Below are 25,412 nucleotides of genomic sequence, written 5' to 3'. Positions count from 1 at the left end.
CCTAACGAGTGTCTCCTCAATGTCTCCAGCAGTCATGATGTCTCCGGTGACCGGCCTCGTCCTGCTGCTCGCCTCCAGCTACGTGAGCTCGTTGGTATCACCGGAGTACGGTGCAGACGACTCATTACCGGGACATGACACAGATGAGGAATGGGCTACACATGGTGAGTAACCAAAGTGTGTATAAATTGGGTATTATACTGTCCCCATTCATGTGAATAGTTCCTCCAGAGCTAAAGATGTTCTTCATAATCGATTCATACTCTACCCCAGAACTGAGGACCTCACGCACCTACAGGGAACCTTCACATCCTTTCTTCTTTCCAAAATACCAGTACACCCAGGAATATGACTCCATGGAAGATGCATGAACTATCACAATGGTGCCAAAGTCATATGCCCACTACACGCCTGGGTGCCAGCTGTATTATACAGCCAACACTCCTTCTAACTGTGGGAATGTGATATTACTCCAACTCTGAAAGTTTACCCCACTTGATGCTGTAGATAATATCGGTGGAAGTATTTGGAAGTATTCAAGTGGTAGGACAGAGAGGGGGTTCCTATATAAATCCTTTGGCACCTGCACAGTTCCATGGGGTGATGTGTGTTCATGGTAGCTGGGGTGTAACAGCACCCACCTCCATCTTTCCTGAGGCAGTGATGGGTGTAAGTCTAATTGAATGTCCTCACGCAAAGATCTCCAACCTGTTGCTTTCGAGCCACGTGTGATTTGTAGTCCTGTGATGTGTGACTCGTGGCTCTCGGCCAATTTGGCATCTTAGCATTAGATTTCTCAAACAGTAATGAAGAGCGAGGGATCAGACTTTTATTAGTAGCCATTCATAGAAGACCATCATATACTGGCCTTACTGTAAGATGATATGGACAGTCAGAAGAGGGGGCCTGAAGCTGGAGGAGATAGTATGGTGGGAGTGCTTAATGTGGAAATATCCAGTTCCCTCTCTAGTTCACCTCTGTCCTGTTAATACACAAGGGACTAAAAGTATATCCAGTAAAACTATATTCTCGTCATCTGCATCTCGGCCTCATTTTATGCATCCCATTATTTGATTAACCTTGGCAGCAGCTGCCTGACACTGGTCAGTAAAGTTCAGTTTGCCATCCACCCATACACACCTCTTTTTTAGTGACATTTTAAACCAGTGTATTATGATTTAGTTTATTATATATTTTGTTTCTTCTGCCCAAGTACATGACTTTACATATATTTACATTAAATTAGCATTGACATTTTTCAACCCAAGCATCCAGCTTACGATAATTCCTCTGTAATATTAAATTCTCCCCCTCTATGTTGATTCCCTGCAGAGTTCCATCTGCAAATATTGAGATTCTACTGTCTATGCCCCCTACAAGGTCATTAATAAATATGTTAAAAAGAAGAGGGTCCAATACTGACCCCTTGCGATACCCCACTGTTACCTGTGACCCAGTCCGATTGTGTTTCATTAATATCTGCCCTTTGTTTCCTATCACTGAGCCAGTTCTTTCCCCCTTTACACATATTTTCCCCTATTCCCATTAATCTCATTTTAGGTATCAGCCTTTTGTGTGGCCCTGTAATAAATGCCTTTGAAAAATTCTTACCTCCTCATAGAAGCCAATCAGATGAGTCTGACAGGACCGATCCCTCATAAATCCATGTTGATACTGGGCTATGAGGTTATGTTTCTTGAGATACTCCAAGATGGCATCTGTTAAGAAACCCACAGTAAAGGTTAAACTTATCAGCCTGTCATTTCCAGGCTCAGATTTTGTCCCTTTTTGGATATTAACCCCACATTTGCTCTGCGTTGTCCTGTAGTGCAGGCCCTGTTATTATGGAGTCTGTGAATATTAGTAATTAATTCCTTTAGAACTCGGTGGTTTCTGCCATCCTGGCCGGGCACTTATCTACTTTAGGGATGGTGAGGCGCCGCCATACGTCCTGCGGGGTATCAGGTGACATTTAATGGGGAATTTCTGGTCTCCTGCTCTCGTCATCTGTCCTGGGATATTCTTGTATAAATTCTACAGAGAAAAGGTTCAGCAGATCGGCCTTTCCCTCACCCCCCTCCACCATTTCACCCAGACTATGTTTAAGGGGTCAGCACTATCACTTTTGTGTTTCTTACGGTTTATGTAGTTGAAGAATACTTTTGGATTATTTTTACTTTCTGTGGTAAGGATCTCTCTGTCTCAATATTTGGCGCCCTGATTTACTTTTTACACATGTTTCATGATTATTTAATGCCTCTTCACCTCCCTCTTGTATTATTTCATTGTCTTCTCCCTTTTCTATTATTTCCTCATCTCCTCCCAGTTGTATTGTTTACATGTCTCATCCCTCTTGTATTATTTCCTTGTCTCCTCCCTCTTGTATTATTTTCTCATCGCCACCCCCTTGTATTATTTCCTCTCCTCCTCCCTCTTGTATTATCTCCTTGTCGACTCTCTCTTGAATTATTTCCTCGTCTCCTCCCTCTTGTATTATTTCCTCGTCTCCTCCCTCTTGTATTATTTCCTCGTCTCCTCCCCCTTGTATTATTTCCTTGTCTCCTCCCTCTTGTATTATTTCCTCGTCTCCTCCCTCTTGTATTATTTTTTGTCTCTTTCCTCTTGTATTATTTCCTTGTCTCCTCCCTCTTGCATCATTTCATTGTCTCCTCCCCTTGTATCATTTCATTTTATCCTCCCTCTTGTATCATTTCCTTGTCTCCTCCCTCTTGTATTATGTTCTTGTCTCCTCCCCCTTGTATTATTTCCTTCTCTCTGCCCCCTTGTATTATTTTCTTGTCTCTTCCCTTTTGTATTATTTCCTTCTCTCCTCCCCTTGTGTTATTTCCTTGCCTCCTCCCCCTTGTCTATTTCCCTGCTTCCTCCCCTCTCACATTGGGATACCCGTGGCGCTGCAGTGTCCACGCTCCGATTCTCACGGTTTCTTCCTCTGTTTTCAGAGAAGCCGGGTTCTTGCCCCGCAGATGTGGACTTCCCCAAATGTAATCCGAACATCACCTACACACCAGAGTGTCAGAAAGACAAAAACTGCACCGGGGCGAGGAAATGCTGCGACTCGGGCTGCACAAAGCGCTGCCTGCTCCCTCTACAGGGTAAGTGGAAGACATGGACGCCGAGAAGTAAGGGACCTATCACTGAGTGTGGGGCTCATATACCCAGGAGACTGCTACTAACAGGAAACACAGGGCAAATTGTATGTAATACCCAGTGATGACCACAGGGGGCAGTATCGCAGTTACTTCTGATGACCACAGGGGGCAGTATAGGTTTAGATGAATTATCAATGGGGACCAGAGATTGAATATTAGATTGGATCACAGATTTAATGGAGAGCATAGAGGTCAGTATCGCAGTTACTTTTGGTGACCACAGGGGGCAGTATTGGAAGGGATTATTATTATTGTGGAGTATAATCAGTACCATTGGTGATGAGAAGGTATAAGCCATGTCCTACAGCAATAATCATTGTCTGTTGTCTTCCTGCAGAAAAGGTCAACCCCTGCCCATGTTTCGACAACTCCAAATGTATCTATATGCGGCCAGCCCCCGCGGAGTGCCACAGCGACAGTCAGTGCCAAGGAACCGACCGCTGCTGCTTCTCTAACTGCCGGGATCAGTGCACCCCAACAGTGCAAGGTGAGGGGACGCTGCTGCCATGATCTCACGTCTTGGCAAGTCCTATGGATAATATATGTTGTTGATGGGATAATGACTTTCAGGTTTGTGGAGATGCAAAGGAGAACTAAAAAAAAAGGAACAAAATAAAACAAGCACAAGACAGTGAGGTTGTTCTGCTCCCATGCTGCTGAGAGTACCTGACTACAGCAGCACATCACTGCCCCCATGCTGCTGAGAGTACTTGACTACAGCTACACAGCACTACTCCCATACTGCTGAAAGTACATGACTACAGAAGCACATCACTGCCCCATGCTGCTAAGAGTACCTGACTACAGCTACACAGAACTGCTCCCATGCTGCTGAGAGTACCTGACTACAGCTGCACAGCACTGCTCCCATGTTGCTGAGAGTACCTGACTACAGCTACACAGCACTACTCCCATGCTGCAGAGAGTACATGACTACAGCTGCACAGCACTACTCCCATGCTGCAGAGAGTACGTGACTACAGCTGCACAGCACTACTCCCATGCTGCAGAGAGTACATGACTACAACTGCACAGCACTACTCCCATGCTGCAGAGAGTACGTGACTACAGCTGCACAGCACTACTCCCATGCTGCAGAGAGTACATGACTACAGCTGCACAGCACTACTCCCATGCTGCAGAGAGTACGTGACTACAGCTGCACAGCACTACTCCCATGCTGCTGAGAGTACCTGACTACAGCTGCACAGCACTACTCCCATGCTGCTGAGAGTACCAGACTACAGCAGCACAGCACTACTCCCATGCTGCTGAGAGTACCTGACTACAGCTGCATAGCACTGCTCCCATGCTGCTGAGAGTACCTGACTACAGCTACACAGAACTGCTCCCATACTGCTGAGAGTACCTGACTACAGCTGCACAGCACTGCTCCCATGCTGCTGAGAGTACCTGACTACAGCTGCACAGCACTGCTCCCATGCTGCTGAGAGTACCTGACTACAGCTGCACAGCACTGCTCCCATGCTGCTGAGAGTACCTGACTAAAGCTGCACAGCACTGCTCCCATGCTGCTGAGAGTACCTGACTACAGCTGCACAGCACTGCTCCCATGCTGTTGAGAGTACCTGACTAAAGCTGCACAGCACTGCTCCCATGCTGCTGAGAGTACCTGACTACAGCTACACAGAACTGCTCCCATGCTGCTGAGAGTACCTGACTACAGCTGCACAGCACTACTCCCATGCTGCTGAGAGTACCTGACTACAGCTGCACAGCACTGCTCCCATGCTGCTGAGAGTACCTGACTAAAGCTGCACAGCACTACTCCCATGCTGCTGAGAGTACCTGACTAAAGCTGCACATCACTGCCCCCATGCTGCTGAGAGTACCTGACTACAGCTGCACAGCACTACTCCCATGCTGCTGAGAGTACCTGACTACAGCTGCACAGCACTGCTCCCATGCTGCTGAGAGTACCTGACTAAAGCTGCACAGCACTGCTCCCATGCTGCTGAGAGTACCTGACTACAGCTGCACAGCACTGCTCCCATGCTGCTGAGAGTACCTGACTACAGCTGCACAGCACTGCTCCCATGCTGCTGAGAGTACCTGACTACAGCTGCACAGCACTGCTCCCATGCTGCTGAGAGTACCTGACTAAAGCTGCACAGCACTGCTCCCATGCTGCTGAGAGTACCTGACTACAGCCGCACAGCACTGCCCCCATGCTGCTGAGAGTACCTGACTACAGCTGCACAGCACTGCCCCCATGCTGCTGAGAGTACCTGACTACAGCTGCACAGCACTGCTCCCATGCTGCTGAGAGTACCTGACTACAGCTGCACAGCACTGCATGGGTAACTTTGCCTATGGCTGAGAGGTCTATGCTGGCAGTGGACATACCATGAGATAACTGATCGATATAAAACATAAGGTCTCATCAGATGATTATTGTGTGATTTTTACTCCATAGACGTCAGTGATGTCTTAGCCGTCCTCCTATATGTAATGTGACTTCTAGATGTGAACAGATCTAGTCATAGGACCCTGATCAAAAGACCCCCAGATCCAGGCCAATGACCCCCATCCTGTGTGTCTCTTCTGATCTGTAGGCCCAGTAGGCCATGTGCACTTTACACCGCATTGATGACGTCGCACCGGACCTACTTTTTGCAGATAGAGGGCGGCTCGCAGAGCTCTACGTCTGGTGGCCACTGGACCACGTCCTGAAAATCAACTTACTGATTTCTCACCTTAAAGGAGTTATTCCATCCTTGATAATATATAAGTACAGCAGTAGCCGTGGATAATTACAGATCCCCACCCTCAGCGCCTCCCGACAATCCAGAAATACCACTTTCATATACAAGCACACGCATTTATATAAGCCATTTGCAGACTTCAGTACTTATGAGTCATAGACTTGCATCATTGCTCCCATATGGCAGTATGGGGAGAGAGGAAAGCGTCCACATGCTCAGGGAGGGCAGATCCGATACCTATGGATAGGGAGGAAAGCACAGATCGCAGAAGGTGGAGGGGGATCATACATGAAATGTAGAGGACAGCACCCCGATTCTGCATGGTGGAAAACAGCACATGTGCGCCTCCACACCAGGGCATTTCAGGGGTCTGAAAATAAATGAAGACCTGCATTACTGAAGGCTGATGAGATGGGCTCTTTTATCATTACTAGTAGCTGTGTGGATCTTTTCTATGGGTCCAATGAGGTTACGCTTGGCGTTAGTGACTCGCCCACCCCAGGGCTATGGGACACCCGGTGCCGGGCCGGACTAGTCCGGTGGTAGTCAGTGGTGGCTGGGCCCGGCTCCGTGGCCCTGGTGGGTGTCAGTACTATATGTGGCTTGTTGAATAAAGTTTGTGTTCGTGACGCCACCTGTGGTATGCGGCTATTCAGCCGCCGCTGCTGTGTGAGGCCTCCGGGATGATGATATAGCAGCTATGGTAGTACTGCTCCCCACAGGTGGAGCAATGCCCGGGGCACAGTTGGTGCTTGTGAAAGTCTATGGTGCTGTGTGACTAACACGGTGCAGGGCCGACAGGCGAGGAAAGAACCAGGCACAAACAACAGTCGCTTTACCTTTTCCTCTTTTACTCTGGGAACAGTCCAGTCCTGGGAGACCGTTACAGGTGGTGACGGGGATCCGGTCGGCCTGGAAGTACTTGGGGTGATCCTTCTGGCCAGCTGAGTATGAGGCCTGCTCCTGTACCTTTCTTGGTGATGATAGGACCCTGCTTCTCTGAATCCAGCAATGGCCCTCTTCGCTGCTGGGACCAATGGCACGTCCCTTCCCTCTGTAGGTGACTGCGCAGACCCACTCTCTGGTGCTTCCCCGCTGGGGTCCACACCGGGCCCTGATGCTGCAGCTGTACCTTGGATGTGTCTGGGCCAGGGGCTTGCAGCTCTCCTGCCCTTCGGATTCGGCTACCAGGGACGGATTTTATACCCTGGCAACCACAGACTCCGATGTCCGAGTCTCTCCGCTGCCTCTCAGCTACTCCTGCTTCTCTGGGCCAAACTGCTCCAGCTCTAGGCCCCAGATTCACAGGACAGCTCACTCTGCGTCTGTTCACTTCTACTGCTCCCTACAGACTAACTAACTCCTCCCCCAGGTCAGGCTTATGGAAGCTCCCTGAAACTTCAGGTTCAGAGCTCCCCCTACTGGCCTGAGGGAGAAACTGCGGTGGATGTTAACTTACTGGCCAGTAGATTTCCCCATTACCTCCAGGCTCAGCATTAACCCTCAGGAGGGCAATGCCGTTGTGGCGACCAGGTCCTAGGGCGCCACACTCCCCCTTAGTTAAATTCAGTACTCCCGGACTGTAGAAACAAAACATAACATGTCATACATTTCATCCCAATATGGGAGGCACATTCTCTTCAACGTTACAATCTTAAACATTTCTATGAGAGTCCAGTGTGGCTCCCTGCCGGGTGTCCATTACACTGCTCCATGGGGGACCCGCCGCGATCAAACCCCCAACGTAGGCTCTGGGCGTGCGTCAGAGCATTGATGACCCCACTCTATGCACACCGGACGGGTTTTTCTTCAGGGGTGTTTGAGCACACTGGTGCTAACTATGAACAATTTAGGTGTTGGCCACCCATAGTCCAGTGGCCCAATTGTCCATTTTCGCAATCAAAGAAAAAGAAAACATTTTGTACACAACATGACAGACATTTTGCATAACTATTTACACTCTAATAAGTACTCTTTACTTTATACAGTAGACTCCCTATACCTTAGAGGGGGTTGTCCCCGAGTGCTGCGCTGGGACCTACGTAGCTCTGGTGTTTGCCCCTGACTACGTGGTGCGTCTTCTATCTCAGCACTACAGGTGGGCCTAACCCCAATAGGTAAGCGTGATGGTGGCCTTTGTTGTCTAAGATTCGCCAAGGGTATGACAGGTTCACCACTGACAGGGGGTTGATCCTCCTGTTCCACTGCTGGCGTGTCATCTCGTGCTGGAGCGGACGATTCTTTAGGTGGATCCGGAACCTTTTCTGTTTCTGGCTCGACCAACTGCGGAAACGTCAAAACTGGTACCACTATGGCATTGTTGATTCGGGTCCAAGTTTTGGGGAACTTTCCAAGGATGGTTTGAATCATCTCCCCTTCTTTCTCTTGACTTTGGGGACTTCCTTGTACTCCTTCCATTTCTCTTTGGATTCGGCACCGTTCAGGGCACGCTTTCAGGCGGTCTCGGGAAATTGCTTGACAGGTCTTGCCTTCATCTTTGCTTATGAGGCATACCTTACTATTGTCAAAGTTGGAGGGGATAATGGTGTAGGGCTCGTTTTCCCACTGATCATCCAACTTATGCGTCTTCCGCTTCTTCTTGAGGACTTGTTCTCCAGGTGCTAAGGGAGTTGCTGGGGCTGTTTGATTGTAATGCTGTTCTTGTCTCGTTCTTGCTTGAGACAGGCTCCTTTCCACGCACTCCTGGACCTTACGGTACCGCTGCTGCCGTTCTGCATCCCAATCCTCTATTTCTTGAACCGCCTCAGGCGACACAGTCCCCATCTCAAAGTCTACAGGCAACTTGCCTGGTCTGGCTCGCATCAGGTAAGCGGGGCTGCAGTTGGTCGAATTCACTGGGATGTGGTTGTACAGGTCTACCAGATCTGGCAACTTTTCTGGCCATTGGTTCCTCTCTTCCAGCGGTAGGGTCTTCAGCATATCAATAACCACATGGTTCATTTTCTCGCACAGTCCATTGGTCTGGGGGTGGTACGGTGTGGTTCGAATTTTCTTACAACCGTACATGTTACAGAACTCTTGGAACACTTCAGCCTCGAATGCAGGACCCTGATCCGTCAGTACCCTTTCCGGATAGCCGTGCGGTCGACAAAAGGATGCCTGGAACGCTCTAGCTGCCGTCCTGGCTGTCTGGTCCTTCACAGGCACTACTACCAGGAAACGAGAGTAATGGTCCACAATGGTGAGGGCGTACACATAGCCTGACCGGCTTGGTGTTAACTTCACGTGGTCCAGGGCCACCAACTCCAGGGGCTGCTTCGTGACAATTGGCTGTAGGGGAGACCTTTGGCTGGCATCATCCTTCCGCCTCAAGTTACACGGGCCACAGTCTCGGCACCATTTCTCGATCATCTTTCTCATGTGCACCCAGTAGAACCGATCACGGAGTAAGGCCTCCAACTTCTTCCACCCGAAGTGTCCTGCGTTATCATGATACGCTGCTAGGACCATTGGAGCATCCCTCTGCGGAACCACTATCTGCCAGACAAGTTCATTTGTTCGATAGTTGACATATCTCTTGCAGAGCTTGCCCTGGTAGGTGAACAGTCGTCCCCTCTCCTTCCACAGCTGCTGGGCTTCCTCTGGAGCGTCTGGGCCAAGATGGGTCTCAGCTTGCGCTAGCTTCTCTTTGACCAATCGCACGGCCGGGTCACCATTCTGTGTTTCTTCCCAATTATGGTGGAGTAATGGATTGACCGAGACCTCGTGCTGGTTTAAGCGCTTCACTCCCACAGCATGCTCACACTGTGAAACACCCTGGTGATGGAAAGCCGGTAACTCTATCTCTTCGAGTTCATCCAGGTCTTCTCCAGACTCGGGTAAGTGAGGCATTCTGGACAGCGCATCAGCATTGTTATTCTTCTTGCCAGCCCGATACTTGATGGTAAAGTCAAAGTTAGACAGCCGGGCCATCCATCGCTGTTCCATCGCACCTAACTTGGCTGTTGCCAGGTGTGTCAACGGATTGTTGTCCGTGAAGATGGTAAACTTGGCCGATGCCAGATAGTGCTTGAAGCGTTCAGTCACTGCCCACACAATAGCGAGGAACTCCAGCTTGAAGGAACTGTAGTTTTCTGGATTCCTTTCCGTGGGCCGAAGCTTCCTACTGGCGTACGCTATTACCCTCTCTCTGCCTCCCTGTACCTGGGACAGAACTGCTCCCAGTCCCACGTTGCTGGCGTCTGTGTACAGTATAAACGGTTGGCTGTAGTCAGGGTAGGCCAGAATTTCTTCTCCCGTGAGAGCCCCTTTCAGCCGGACAAAGGATGTTTCCAGTTGGCTGCTCCATTCAAATGGAGGGCTCTGCTTCTTAGCCTGCTTCGGCTGGCCCACCAGGAGATCTTGAAGGGGCGCTGCTATCTTGGTGAACCCATCAATGAACCTTCGGTAGTAGCCCACCAGTCCAAGGAACTGCCGCACCTCCTTCACCGTGGTGGGTCTTGGCCAGTCCTTGATTACCGTGACTTTCTCCGGATCAGGTGCCACGCCTTCTGCGCTGACCACATGACCCAGGTACTGTACCTTTGGCTTCAAGAGGTGACATTTGGACGGCTTGATCTTCAGGCCATATTTCGACAAGGACTCAAACACTTCTGCTAAGTGCTTCAGGTGGTCCTCATAAGTCTTGGAGTAGACTATTACGTCATCCAGGTACAGCAGCACGGTTTCGAAGTTGTGGTGGCCCAAGCAGCACTCCATCAACCTTTGGAATGTCCCTGGGGCGTTGCAGAGCCCGAATGGCATACAATTGAACTCACAGAGACCCATTGGTGTCGTGAATGCAGTCTTCTCCTTGTCCGCCTCTGCCACGGGAACCTGCCAATACCCACTGGTGAGATCCAAGGTGGAGAAATAGTTAGCTGACTTTAAGGCTGTTAGTGACTCCTCTATTCTGGGTAGTGGATAGGCATCTTTATGTGTAATGCGGTTAATTTGCCTGTAATCTACACACATTCTCATTGTACCATCTTTTTTCTTTACGAGCACTAGTGGAGCTGCCCAGGGGCTACAACTATCTCTGATAACCCCAGCCTCCTTCATTTCCCGTAACATTTCCTTGGCACACTGATACTGTGCGGGGGGTACAGGGCGGTATCTTTCTTTAATGGGATGATGATCACCCGTGGGGATTTGATGTTGAACCCCTTTCACCTGCCCAAAATCTAGGGGGTGTTTGCTGAAGACCCGCTCGTACTCCTGTACCACCCGGTAAACCCCATGCTTTTGGTGTGAGGGGGTGGAGTCGGTGCCCACATGTAATTTTTGGCACCAGTCTTCCGGCTGCCCCTTGGAGCCATTGTCTTCCGCCTGGTCGGACGGGATCAAGGGTTCCACTGCTTTAATGGTATTGTTGCTGACAGTGTACAATTTTGCCACGGTGGCATACCGGGGCAATTTGGCCTCCTCCTCCCCACAATTCAGGACACGGACGGGCACTCTCCCCTTGCGGACGTCCGCTACCCCTCTGGCTATCAGGACTCCAGGCCTACTGTCTGAATACATTGGTTCTACCAAGGCATGGTAATCCTGACCCTTGAGGCCTATTGCTGCCCGACACCATATCAACATTTCACTTCTTGGGGGTATTACAATGGGGAGGGGGTCACTTACCCTCACACTGCCAATTTCTCCTCCGGCCAGCTCTACCTGCTGCCTCCTCATCAGGGCTCTGATCTCCCTCTGTAGGACACGCTGCTGCCCGGAGCTGGCAGTTTCAGACGCCTGTTGTAACAAAATTATCACTTCGGCAATACAATTTTCTATCACATTTGTACCAAGAGTTAGCAGTGGGTCAGATTCTTTGCGATCAATATCTACAATTATCATCCCCTGACATGGCAATTCTACCCGCCCCACTTTAATGGTTACTTCTTTGTACCCAATCTGAGGTAAGGGCTGACCATTACTGGCCACAATTGTTAAATCATCATCTGGGCCATGGTCAATGTCTGAATCGGCCCAATATCTTTTGTACAGTTTGTGGGGGATGGTTGTTACCTGGGACCCCGTATCCAGGAGGGCATTCAAAGGGATCCCATCCAGCACAATAGGAAGGACCGGTCGTCCTCCCACATACTTGCTGCGGCTGGGGGTTGAGCCGGGCTTCCTTACACCTGGGGGTCGGCTCCTGGCCCCAGGCTCGGCCCATTTAAAGGACAGCGTCGTGCAATGTGGCCCGCCTGGTTGCAGTTGCGGCAGATCGGTTGTCCTGTTGCATCATACCGGTCTGTGTCTCTGCCTCGGGTCGGCGGAATCCTTCTCTGTCGCATCCATGGGACGTCCTCTGGGCTGGAGGCCAACTCGATTTTCGCAGGCGAGGGGGTCATTTGTAGAGACTGCACGGTCTTGGCAAGGGCAGCCACAGTCTTGGTCAGCTCCTGGACCTGTTGTCTGAGCTCCGCAGTGGGATCCTTATCCAGGGACTGCGCCTCAGCCCCTGCAGTGGCTCGTGTTGCAGGCACCACCCCGGGGTACGTGATAGCAAGAGGCCGGAGGGGTACTGGGTCATTCGGCGTAGATTCTCTCAGTACCCTGATGGCCTGGTCCTTAAACTTGGCAAAGTCCAGAGCAGGGTTCTGCAGGACCAGGATACGCAGCTGGGTCCTGTGGGCATCTGACAGGAGCCCCTCTATGAACTGCTCAGTTAGGAGTTTGTCTTCTTCACGTACACCCTCTGGGTCCACCTGTTTAACTGCTTTCAGGGCCTCTTGCAGGTTTAGGGCATAGTCCCTTATGCTGTCTGTGGCCCGCTGCTTGCACCCAAAGAATCTCATCTTTATCTCTGCTGCGGTGCGGGTGTCAAACGTACTCTTTAGCTTGGCCAGTATCTGGGCTGCTGTCCCTTTATCTGTATCAGGCCATGACTTCGCTTCACGCTGGGCTGCGCCGGCTAGCTGTCCCATTAATATGCCCACCTTCTGGCTCTCAGTCAGCGGATACACCCGGAATAAGCTGTGCAGGCTTTCTCTGAAGTCACTCAAGGTATGGGACTCCCCGGAGTATTGCGGCAGCCATTCTGCTCCCGGTATGTATGGCATGGTGATCGGCATTACCGGCGCTACAGTGGGGGCCGGGGCGACGGCGACTGGGATTGCTTCTGCTGGTGCTGCGGCGTCTCGGGCTACGGCATCCACCTGCCCTCCCTCTGAGTCGGACATCTTCCTCCCCCTTAGTGAACCTTACCAGGCTCCGTTCACTTTTCAAATTTTCTTCCGGGTCGCGCGGGGTTAACAGCGCTCTGCTCTGATGGCGCGCTCCCTTCGCGCTCTTTGTCAGGCACGCCCCCCTTCTTCCTGCGCTCGGCGAGGCTAATGGCGGCGGTGGTCTGCAGCCAGTACACAGTCTTTTAAGCACAATTCCGGCAGGCGCACAGTACCCGGTGGGACCGGGCACGAGATCCTGTTCGTGACGCCAAAAGTTGACTCGCCCACCCCAGGGCTATGGGACACCCGGTGCCGGGCCGGACTAGTCCGGTGGTAGTCAGTGGTGGCTGGGCCCGGCTCCGTGGCCCTGGTGGGTGTCAGTACTATATGTGGCTTGTTGAATAAAGTTTGTGTTCGTGACGCCACCTGTGGTATGCGGCTATTCAGCCGCCGCTGCTGTGTGAGGCCTCCGGGATGATGATATAGCAGCTATGGTAGTACTGCTCCCCACAGGTGGAGCAATGCCCGGGGCACAGTTGGTGCTTGTGAAAGTGTATGGTGCTGTGTGACTAACACGGTGCAGGGCCGACAGGCGAGGAAAGAACCAGGCACAAACAACAGTCTCTTTACCTTTTCCTCTTTTACTCTGGGAACAGTCCAGTCCTGGGAGACCGTTACAGGTGGTGACGGGGATCCGGTCGGCCTGGAAGTACTTGGGGTGATCCTTCTGGCCAGCTGAGTATGAGGCCTGCTCCTGTACCTTTCTTGGTGATGATAGGACCCTGCTTCTCTGAATCCAGCAATGGCCCTCTTCGCTGCTGGGACCAATGGCACGTCCCTTCCCTCTGTAGGTGACTGCGCAGACCCACTCTCTGGTGCTTCCCCGCTGGGGTCCACACCGGGCCCTGATGCTGCAGCTGTACCTTGGATGTGTCTGGGCCAGGGGCTTGCAGCTCTCCTGCCCTTCGGATTCGGCTACCAGGGACGGATTTTATACCCTGGCAACCACAGACTCCGATGTCCGAGTCTCTCCGCTGCCTCTCAGCTACTCCTGCTTCTCTGGGCCAAACTGCTCCAGCTCTAGGCCCCAGATTCACAGGACAGCTCACTCTGCGTCTGTTCACTTCTACTGCTCCCTACAGACTAACTAACTCCTCCCCCAGGTCAGGCTTATGGAAGCTCCCTGAAACTTCAGGTTCAGAGCTCCCCCTACTGGCCTGAGGGAGAAACTGCGGTGGATGTTAACTTACTGGCCAGTAGATTTCCCCATTACCTCCAGGCTCAGCATTAACCCTCAGGAGGGCAATGCCGTTGTGGCGACCAGGTCCTAGGGCGCCACATTAGTCTCGCTATAGCTCAGCTCAGATGAGAACTGTAGGCTTATGAGATGTTGACGAGACCACCAGCAGACAGGGGATCTGCCCCATACAGTAGATAAGAGCGTGATGGCCATGTCCTAGTGTTCAGGAGAAGACCTGTGATGTCCAGATGAGAGGTCAGAGAACGAGATCGGCAGATTCATTGTAAACTAATCACACTATGAATTTCTGTAACTTTCCAGAGTATAATGAATCTGAATTTGGGGGGTTCTGTATGAATGAGTCCAACAAATACTTCTCCCTCCAGTTTTCCGGTGGAGGCCGCCGCTGATAGACCCACGTGGAGCTTAGTCAGTGGCAGCACTCATTGGAAGACGATAGAGACAAGGAGGAGGAGATGTACTACTCTCTGGTCAGTCCATTATATGAAGCCCGGTCTGCTCTGTCTCTTGTAGTGAAGCCCGGACAATGTCCAGCACCAAAGAAAGGAGTCACTGGAAAGGCCTGTACGAAGGACAGCGACTGCCTCGGGACCAAGAAATGCTGCGAACAGAATGGACTGAAATGTGTGACTCCAGAAAAAGGTAATGGCAGATAGATGACTGACCAGATCCCACCAGGAATGACTGTCAGTCCTCACAGGACTCCTCTTATTAGCTTTCTTGTATTGGGGCAATATCTGAAGGTCTCAGGGAGAAAATTGGGCAAACACCCCACCACCCGCCATAAAGTCCCCAGATCTACAGCTAACCTCCATCCTCCTTACTTTCCTCCATTACTTTCTGCCATCTTTTTCTTATCTGCAAAACTGCTTTGCTCTCCTGTCCTGGTTCAGGGTTCTCCATACATCTCCACCTTTATGGCCCCACTACATGGCAGCTTACCTCCCTACATCTCCACCTTTATGGCCACACTACACGGCAGCTTACCCCTCTACATCTCCACCTTTATGGCCACACTACACGGCAGCTTACCCCTCTACATCTCCACCTTTATGGCCACACTACACCGCAGCTTACCTCCCTACATCTCCACCTTTATGGCCACACTACACGGCAGCCTACCCCTCTACATCTCCACCTTTATGGCCACACTACACGGCAGCTTACCTCCCTACATCTCCACCTTTATGGCCACACTACACGGCAGCTTACCTCTCTACATCTCCATCTTTATGGCCACACTACACGGTAGCTTACCTCTCTACATCTCCTCCTTTATGGCCACACTACACCGCAGCTTACCCCTCTACATCTCCACCTTTATGGCCACACTACACGGCAGCTTACCCCTCTACATCTCCTCCTTTGTAGCCACACTACACGGCAGCTTACCTTCCTACATCTCCACCTTTATGGCCACACTACATGGCAGCTTACCTTCCTACATCTCCACCTTTATGGCCACACTACATGGCAGCTTACCTCTCTACATCTCCATCTTTATGGCCACACTACACCGCAGCTTACCTATCTACATCTCCTCCTTTGTAGCCACACTACACGGCAGCTTACCTCCCTACATCTCCACCTTTATGGCCACACTACACGGCAGCTTACCTCTCTACATCTCCACCTTTATGGCCACACTATACAGCAGCTTACCTCACTACATCTCCACCTTTATGGCCCCACTACACGGCAGCTTACCTCCCTACATCTCCATCTTTATGGCCACACTACACGGCAGCTTACCCCTCTACATCTCCACCTTTATGGCCACACTACACGGCAGCTTACCCCTCTACATCTCCACCTTTATGGCCACACTACACGGCAGCCTACCCCTCTACATCTCCACCTTTATGGCCACACTACACGGCAGCTTACCCCTCTACATCTCCACCTTTATGGCCACACTACACGGCAGCTTACCTCCCTACATCTCCTCTTTTGTAGCCACACTACACGGCAGCTTACCTCTCTACATCTCCACCTTTATGGCCACACTACACGGCAGCTTACCCCTCTACATCTCCACCTTTATGGCCACACTACACCGCAGCTTACCTCCCTACATCTCCACCTATATGGCCACACTACACGGCAGCTTACCCCCTTACATCTCCACCTTTATAGCCCCACTACATGGCAGCTTACCCCTCTACATCTCCACCTATATGGCCACACTACACGGCAGCTTACCCCCCTACATCTCCACCTTTATAGCCCCACTACATGGCAGCTTACCCCTCTACATCTCCACCTTTATGGCCACACTACACGGCAGCTTACCCCCCTACATCTCCACCTTTATAGCCCCACTACATGGCAGCTTACCCCCCTACATCTCCACCTTTATAGCCCCACTACATGGCAGCTTACCCCCCTACATCTCCACATTTATAGCCCCACTACATGGCAGCTTACCCCCCTACATCTCCACCTTTATAGCCCCACTACATGGCAGCTTACCGACTCCCCAAGGATAACAAAGTAATCTGGGTTTTCTTACAGAATACTTCTTAAAAAAGGCAATTTCAGATGAAGCTCAGCTCAGTTTCCTTCCTTGAGAGTTAGGCTACTCCAATGAGGTGCAGGCTCAAAGAAGTTGTCCAGTACTTTAACATGGATGGCCTATCCTTAAAGTAGGTCACCAAGGGCTGATCTGCCGGAGTCCTGGCACCTCACCGATGAGCTGTTCTCGGTGCCGGCGGTGGCAGTAAGCGGACAGAAATGCTCAGTTCCGGAGCTGCCCTGTCAACTGATAGTGGCCGTGGTCAGGCACTGTACATCCGCCTCTCATTCACATTAATAGGGGCAGTATCCGGCAGCAGCCGCTATCAGTTCTCCAGTGAAATAAAAAATGAATTCTGCATTGTTTTTTGGATTTTGGTTTGATGGTATAAGAATGTCCTGTCAACATTATTTTCAAGTTGAGTAAAATTAATGATAAAAAACCTTCGTTTTCTATTTTTTTTGCGGTATGTCACTGGTGATGAGCAGCTCAGGCAAAATTCAAATCTGCCTGTTCAGATTCTCCTGAGGAATTTAATTAGTGGAGAGAGTTTATTCTCTATGAATTAAAGAAGCACTCCCATCAGTTTTCATATGATACAGCACTGTGCACTCACAATTATTTATTTTGCCCTTCTACCCAATTAATTCTACACTTTTCCATAGGGTTTATGACATCATGTGATTTAACACAGTCTCGCTGAATCCTTTTAAGCTCTATGGATTGAAATATTATGTCCCAAGAATGTCAAAAGTATTTTAGGAGTGATACCTTTATAGGCTAACCAGAAAAATTATATTAGCAAGCTTTCAGATCTTCAAGGCTCCTTCTTCAGGCATATGAAAAAAATCAAAGCTCTATGGAGAAACAGGAAGTCTCTTCTTCCCTCCATTAGTTGTCCCCCTCTCCTGACCCAGCTGCTCCCTCCTCCCACTGCAAGGGTTTTTTCCAGTTATGACTTATGCTGGGAAAAGAGACTTCTTATTTCGACTAACAGCTTAGAAGTATTCATCCAGTTTTTAATTATGTGATGTCATAGAGCTAAAGGAAAAGAGAAGAATTAACTGGGTAGAAAGACAAAATGAGAGATTGTCAGTGCACAGTGCTACATAATATGATGACTGCAATATACTAAAAGAATAATAATTTTGATGGAATGCTGCATTAATTTTATAGTTTTCTCTAAACCCCAGAGCATAATAAATGGAAGATGTTAAAAATATTAATAATACTTGTACTCATGCTTCGCTCATCTCTGATGGTGAAGAGCAAATGGGCTAGAGATGAGACTTATGAAGCGAATATAAAAATTTTTTATTTTTAACATTTTGATGGCCTTTTATGGTTCAGAGAAATGGCATCACACGCTATTGCCCGTTAATGCTGCCCGTTCATAGAGCGGCGTCTTAATGCTTTTACTGCAGAACTTTGCTTTCTCTTTATGGAATTTATGGGTTAGTTTAATTTTGAATTAAATATGTCAAATATACGGTTTGTTTTGAATGTTTTACATTTTAATCTTTTTCTTTTGTATTATAGTCTTTAGGGGACTTCCACCTGCGACTGTCGGATTACTTGTGTATCTACTGCAGTAATACAGTATTGCAGCATAGTTTGTATTACGGTCCCTTTCAGCAGGCCCATGGCTGCAATGACAACCCATTGTTAACCTGCAATCACATCGCAGCAGCAGGGCCATTTAAAGGGCCCCTGCCAGCACAGACTGACTGCTCAGAAAAAGTACAGGCGCTCGGGCATCATGGAGGCCAAACATTTAACTGCATCTCCTTATCTGCTTGTTTTCCATCTATCTCTACCCTTCTCTGGCACTGAGGCCAGAGCTGTCAATCAAAGAGGAGAGGGGTGGAGACAGAGGTAAAACAAGAAGGTCAGAAGATGCTCTCTAATGTTTGGCCATGTCATGATGCACAGAGGCCCTGTAAATGCCACTGTCAGTGATTAGATGCATCATGTAAATGGTTAAACTCCAGTGATCTGACTTGGCGGACTTGACCCTATGTAGTGCATACTAGTAAACCCATCGTCAGGAAGCTGTTGACCATTTACCACTCCATGATGGAGATGTGTCCTGCTGGTCACCTCTAGACACCACACATTATCAGAGGCTGGAGTTCAGATGGTTCCTACTGAAACTGCAGGGATTTGTGTTCTTGGACGTCCATACAGTTTAACCCTTTAGATGCCAATAGACAGGTTGGACAGATGGATGGGGCTCCATTTTTCAGCCAATCACACCATCTGTCGAGGTAGCCAAAGTACTACCAAGAAAAACGTCAACTCTTTCCACAAAAGGCCCTTCCTCCTAAAGTATGGAGCCATGGATGACACGTTTGTACTTTTTATACCTACAGAACACCCGGGGGTTTGCCCCACCGGTCTGGCAGACTTGACCTGTCCCTACCTCAATAAGAAGCAGTGCAGACGAGACTCCGACTGTCAACCGAAGGAGAAGTGCTGCCTGTCCGGTAACACCCTGCAGTGCCAGGCGGTGAAGAGCGGTAAATATCACTTTCTCCAGCTTCACATCATCATTAATGATTAATCTGAAATCACCAATGGCAGGGAAATCATATAATGTGACTCGAATGTGCCTGATTATGTGGTGGGATCTCTCCAGAGCTCAGAACATTATAGAAGAAGGGGTAACAAAATAAGTGAATACCCTTTTGTCAATCCCCTTTCTCTCCACTGTAGTTACCCACCTGATCCTCCGATGGCTCCTCAGACTCCGATCTCTTATGGTCTTCATGTCAGGCAGCATCCTACTCCATATGCTGACATCTGGGGTCTCTCCTTGTACTCATCTCACCGCTTGCCTATGCAATTCTTCCTCTCTTCACCGTCACCTGTCCGGTTCTCATTGCATTTTTGTGTTGCTGTCGGTTATGCTGACATCTGGGGTCTCTCCTTGTACTCATCTCACTGCTCACCTTTCCAGTTCTTCCTCTCCTCACCGTCACCCGTCCAATCCTCATTGCATCTTCATTTAGCCGTCGGTTATGCTGACATCTGGGGTCTCTCCTTGTACTCATCTCACTGCTCACCTTTCCAGTTCTTCCTCTCCTCACCGTCACCCGTCCAATCCTCATTGCATCTTCATTTAGCCGTCGGTTATGCTGACATCTGGGGTCTTTCCTTGTACTCATCTCACTTTTCACCTCTCCAGTTCTTCCTCTCCTCACCGTCACCTCACCATCACCTCACCATCACCTCACCATCACCTGTCCGGTCCTCATTGCATCTTCAGGTAGCTGTCGGTAATGCTGACATCTGGGGTCTCTCCTTGTACTCATCTCACTGCTCACCTTTCCAGTTCTTCCTCTCCTCACCGTCACCCGTCCAATCCTCATTGCATCTTCATTTAGCCGTCGATTATGCTGACATCTGGGGTCTTTCCTTGTACTCATCTCACCGCTCATTTCTCCAGTTCTCCATCACCTCACCATCACCTCACCATCACCTGTCCGGTCCTCATTGCATCTTCAGGTAGCTGTCGGTTATGCTCACATCTGGGGTCTCTCCTTGTTCTCATCTCACTTTTCACTTCTCCGGTTCTTCCGCTCTTCACCATCACCTGTCCAGTCCTTATCGAGTCTTCAGGTAGCCATTGGTTATGCTGACATCTCGGGTCTCTCCTTGTAGTCATCTCACCGCTTGCCTCTGCAATTCTTCTTCTCTTCACCGTCACCCGTCCAGTCCTCATTACATTTTTGTGTTGCTGTCGGTAATGCTGACATCTGGGGTCTCTCATTGTACTCATCTCACCGCTCACCTTTCCAGTTCTTCCTCTCCTCACCATCACCCGTCTAGTCCTCATTGCATCTTCAGGTAGCTGTCGGTTATGCTGACATCTGGGGTCTCTCCTTGTACTCATCTCACTTTTCACCTCTCCAGTTCTTCCTCTCCTCACCATCACCTGTACATTTCTTCCTCCCTCACCATCACCTGTTCGGTCCTCATCGCATCTTCAGATACCCATCGGTCATGCTGAAATCTGGGGTTTCTCCTTGTACTCACCTTACCGATCACCTTTATCATTCTTCCTCTCATCCCTATCATCCATCCAGTCCTCATCGAGTCTTCAGGTAGGCATTGATTATGCTGACATCTGGGGTCTCTCCTTGTACTCACCGCTCACCTTTCTGGTTCTTCCTCTCCTCACTATCACCCGTCCGGTCCTCATCACATCTTCAGGTTGCTGTCAGTTACGCTGACATCTGTAGTCTCTCCTTGTACTCACCTCACTGCTCACCTCTGCAGTTCTTCCTCTCCTCACCATCACCCGTCTGGTCCTCATCGCATCTTGAGGTAGCCGTCGGTTATGCTGACATCTGTGGTCTCTCCTTGTACTCACCTCACCACTCACCTTTCTGATGCTTCTTCCCCACATCATCACCTGTCCGGTCCTCATTGCATCTTCAGGTTGCTGTCAGTTACGCTGACATCTGTAGTCTCTCCTTGTACTCACCTCACTGCTCACCTCGGCAGTTCCTCCTCTCCTCACCATCACCCGTTCGGTCCTCATCGCATCTTCAGGTTGCTGTCAGTTACGCTGACATCTGTAGTCTCTCCTTGTACTCACCTCACTGCTCACCTCGGCAGTTCTTCCTCCCCTCACTATCACCCGTCTGGTCCTCATTGCATCTTCAGGTAGTTGTCGGTTACGCTGAAAATATTCGGGTCTCTCGTGCTTGGCCTCTAGGTTTGATAGGCACAGTAGGGCTCTACGCATGTATCTTCAAAAGTCACAACGCATGCCGGGACAGCAAGATGCCTTGATGCTGTGAATTTTCACACCTGTGCAAATCTCTTCTTGCCTATCAAACCCAGTATCTCCAGTCTGCTGTGACTGGACCGGGGGATTTCAGCAAAACTGATGGCAATCTGAAGATGTGATGAGGACTTGATAGGTGACGGTGAGGAGTGTAGGAGCCGGAGAGGTGAGCGGTGAGGTAAGTATATAGATATTTTACACTTTTATAGCATTCTATCTTTCAGAAAAATGGAAGCACATGGCAGAAGAGTGCAGCAAATTACAAAAAAATTGCAGTTTGGCAAATGCAGATGTTTGTAAAATACGAGTAGTAGTCAATTCCGCTTGAATGTATTTGCTCATGTCTACTGTGCCCTTATCTATAGACATTTCACCTTTGGTTTATGGATCTGATGAGAACCTGGATGTCCTTTCTGGACTCCAATGACACTCCATGTGCTCTAATGTTAAGGAAAAAAGCATTCACAATAATGTGACCAATCCCTACTGTGGCCTCGTCATCAGGACATACATATAGTAGAAGCAGTTTCAGAGTCCACCATGGGCCATACTATGGGCCCATTCTTCTGGGAGACCTTTTAGACATGTAGAAAAGCAAAAATAGCTAAAGTTAAGCAAATAAAGTATGAACATGCGGTCCACACCATTCCTTGTGTCCTAGGCTAGGAGAAGTGCTGGCCTGACCCAACACCAGGAGGGCGTAAGGTGTTAGTTTCTGGTGATCTCCTGATGGAGATCAGCCGTAGTTCTCCACCATATAGTGGCATTACCTGAGTATGAAACTCTGAAATATCAAATGTGACTTCCATTAATTTTGTACCATCTATTACAGTAAAACCTGGATCTTGCCCCATTCCATTAGTTCGGTGCATGACTCCTCTACCCAAACCTCTATGTTACTCTGACAAAGACTGTCTTGGAGAGATGAAGTGCTGCTCCCCTTGGTGCCGCCAGCAGTGCACAGATCCTGACCCAAGTAAGTGGAGAGGAGTTATGTGAGCAAATCTGAAAAAAGTCTGCAACAATGTTCTGATATGTGGATCTCAAAAGGTGTCATCTCTGAGGTGCGACTTCTGGACAGCCCTTTTATAATATACCCACACTATGAACGATAAAATATAGGTTGATGGGGGTCCAACCTCTAGAGCCCTCAACAATTGATAAGGATAATTCCACAGTTTCAGGAAATCTCCTTCTAGTAAATGTCTGCTAAATCTCAAACCAAAAGGAACTGAGTGCTAGCAGGAGGAATTCAGACCACACAAAGATTGCTGGTATAAACTCCTCTCTCAGTAAAAAGAAGGCGCACATCACACGTGCTTTATTGTTACAAGCCTTTTTATAGAGCAATAGTGGATTCATCTCTTAGCAAAATTCCTAGTAGTATGCCATTGGTTATACTAGAAACAGATGCAGAAAGCATGTGATATTTATGTCGATATTTGGGATTTCCTCTTCAGCCCTTCCATTGCTCGTGGGGCCCTTGTCACGTAGCTCACCAGTCGTGGCTCCGAACACAGATGCAGCCAGTCATCATCATCATCACCATCTTAACTCTGTTCCCTTGTATTAGACATCAGCTGCAGACCTTGGTGTACTTACATACTTGCTCCCTGATATGCAGCAATGATCAGGAATCAGGCTCTATCTTGTTACTCAGATACAAAAGAAAGCTTAGTTATAGAAAAGCATATATATATATATATATATTCTCACAGTAGAAATCCATATAGAAAAATAAGAACCGCAGTGGTGGATGGGCACTGGTGCCCCATTATAGTATATTATAAATGGGCATTTTCCAGCAGTCTGAAAGCATCACCCATCCTGTAAGTAGCTGATAACTTGTTCCAGCCAGACAACCCCTTTAAAACATCATCATCCGGCTACAGGCTTGTGCCTCTTCTATTATGCGACATAAACTTCTTGGCGCCCCTTAGTCACAAAGGCACGTCAGTGACTTCCGTCCAGACCTTTGCCAGTCGCCTGCCACCAATGCACAATACACGCCCCTCAGACCTCTTAAAAGCTGAAAGTCTTTATGAATTTGGGGTCTTTGGCCCGCCTGGAATCTTCTACCGGCAGAGGCTGGAGCACATCTCTGTCATTTCCGCCACTCTGGGGTAATAAATTATGAATTTGTCAGATTTGGCCTCTCGCCATCGCCCCAATGATTCCAAAATGTGATGTAGCCGCATAATCCAGAAGAATTGCAAAATTTTTCCACTTGTGGAAAAACTGATGTATTTGGCTAGTAGACTCCTTATTTCTTACATGGACTTCTTCTCACCTTCTTCTTCTCTCCATTGCAGAGACACCAGTGAAGAAATGCCCGGTGGTCAACACCTTAGTTGCATGCAAACAACCTTACCCTCCGGCTTTGTGCGGGGGCGACAGCGACTGCGTCCCCGGACAGATGTGCTGCAATGTCGGCTGCAGAATGGCTTGTACACCGGTGTAATGTTTTTGTCCCCTGCAGAACGGGATTGTGGCAATAGATGATATGTAAATTCATTTTCTTCAAAAATAAAACTATGTTCGCTGAAGTGCAAGTGACGGAAATGATGCCTGCTTTTCTAAATATTGTACAAATATAAATCTTGAAATTGTGATGTGCATTTGTATTCAGCCTCCCATAGTCTGGTTCCCTAAATAAAATCCTGAGTTTCCATGCACCTCCAGAAGTCACACAATTTGTAGATTTCCTCCCCCTGTGTGATTTCTACTCAGTATAACTGCAGCTGCTCTGTGAAGACCTCAGAGGTTTGTGTGAGAGCATCAGGGATCAAACAACATTATGAAAACCAAGGAACAAACCAGACAAGTCAAGGATAAGTGTGTGGACAAGAATAAAGCATGTTTAGGATATAAAAAAATAGCTATGTGTGATGGAAAACTAACCGTGCACATCACCGCAAAAATGTCACCAGGACACAAGGTGGTGGCAGCATTCTGCGGTGGGGAAGCTTTTTTCTTCAGCAAGGGCAGGAAAGTTGGTCAAAGGTGATGGGATGATGTGTGGAGCGAAATACAGGGCAATCCATGTGCACCTCGCTCAATACAAGATGCATCTGCAGCCGTAAAGCATGCGCACCTCGCTCCATACAAGATGGAGCTGCAGCCGTAAAGCATGCGCACCTTGCTCCATACAAGATGGAGCTGCAGTGGTGGAGCATGAGCACCTTGGTCCATACAAGATGGAGCTGCAGCAATGTATCATGCACACCTCACTCCATATAAGATGGAGCTGCAGCAGTGGAGCATGAGCACCTCCCTCCATACAAGATGGAGCTGCAGTGGTGGAGCATGTGTGGCACCTCTGAGGCTCAGTCGCCGCAGGGTATTGCATTATTAAGATGTAGTATTCATTCCAGGTAAGAGGGGGGTTAATCACTGGTGTTTGTTTCACTTACACAATCCCCAGCCCATGAGTCAGCTAGTTAAACAACACAGGAAGCCAGACAGCCTGGGGAATTCCCGGTTACCAGGGCAACAGCCACTAAGAGTCATCCCAAAGGTGGGGGCTTCCTGAGGAAGTGAGGAAACAAACAGTTTCTAGTCAGATCAGTCTGGGACAGAGAAGCAACAACAGGTCCCTGTGGGGTGTGCTACCCAGTTCCCCTCAGGGAGACCACCTGGGATGCATGCTTCAGAGCTATCCCAGGAAAGGAGAAAGTGCCAGAACATCATGGGACTTGTAGTACCCCAGCTGCTATAGAGAGTGCTTAAGAGCTTCTGTAGCTAGAATCGGGCAGACTGGAAGAGGGCGAGAGGCAACCGGG

General features: G+C 49.2%; 1 protein-coding gene across 1 annotated transcript; it reads left to right on the top strand.

Moving 5' to 3' along the window:
* LOC142297099 (uncharacterized) lies at positions 1-24,182 on the top strand. The gene is made up of 7 exons (XM_075341360.1): positions 1-164; positions 2,961-3,113; positions 3,508-3,657; positions 14,834-14,962; positions 19,208-19,354; positions 22,463-22,606; positions 23,943-24,182. Exons 1-7 carry the CDS (start codon positions 20-22, stop codon positions 24,089-24,091), a joined length of 1,017 nt encoding a protein of 338 aa, XP_075197475.1. The 5' UTR covers positions 1-19; the 3' UTR covers positions 24,092-24,182.
* The last annotated feature ends 1,230 nt before the right edge of the window (positions 24,183-25,412 follow it).

Source organism: Anomaloglossus baeobatrachus, chromosome 3, assembly GCF_048569485.1.
Source record: "Anomaloglossus baeobatrachus isolate aAnoBae1 chromosome 3, aAnoBae1.hap1, whole genome shotgun sequence".
Lineage (NCBI taxonomy): Eukaryota > Metazoa > Chordata > Amphibia > Anura > Aromobatidae > Anomaloglossus > Anomaloglossus baeobatrachus.
The sequence above is the reverse complement of the archived record's forward strand: the minus strand, read 5'-3'. Positions and strand labels throughout refer to the sequence as shown.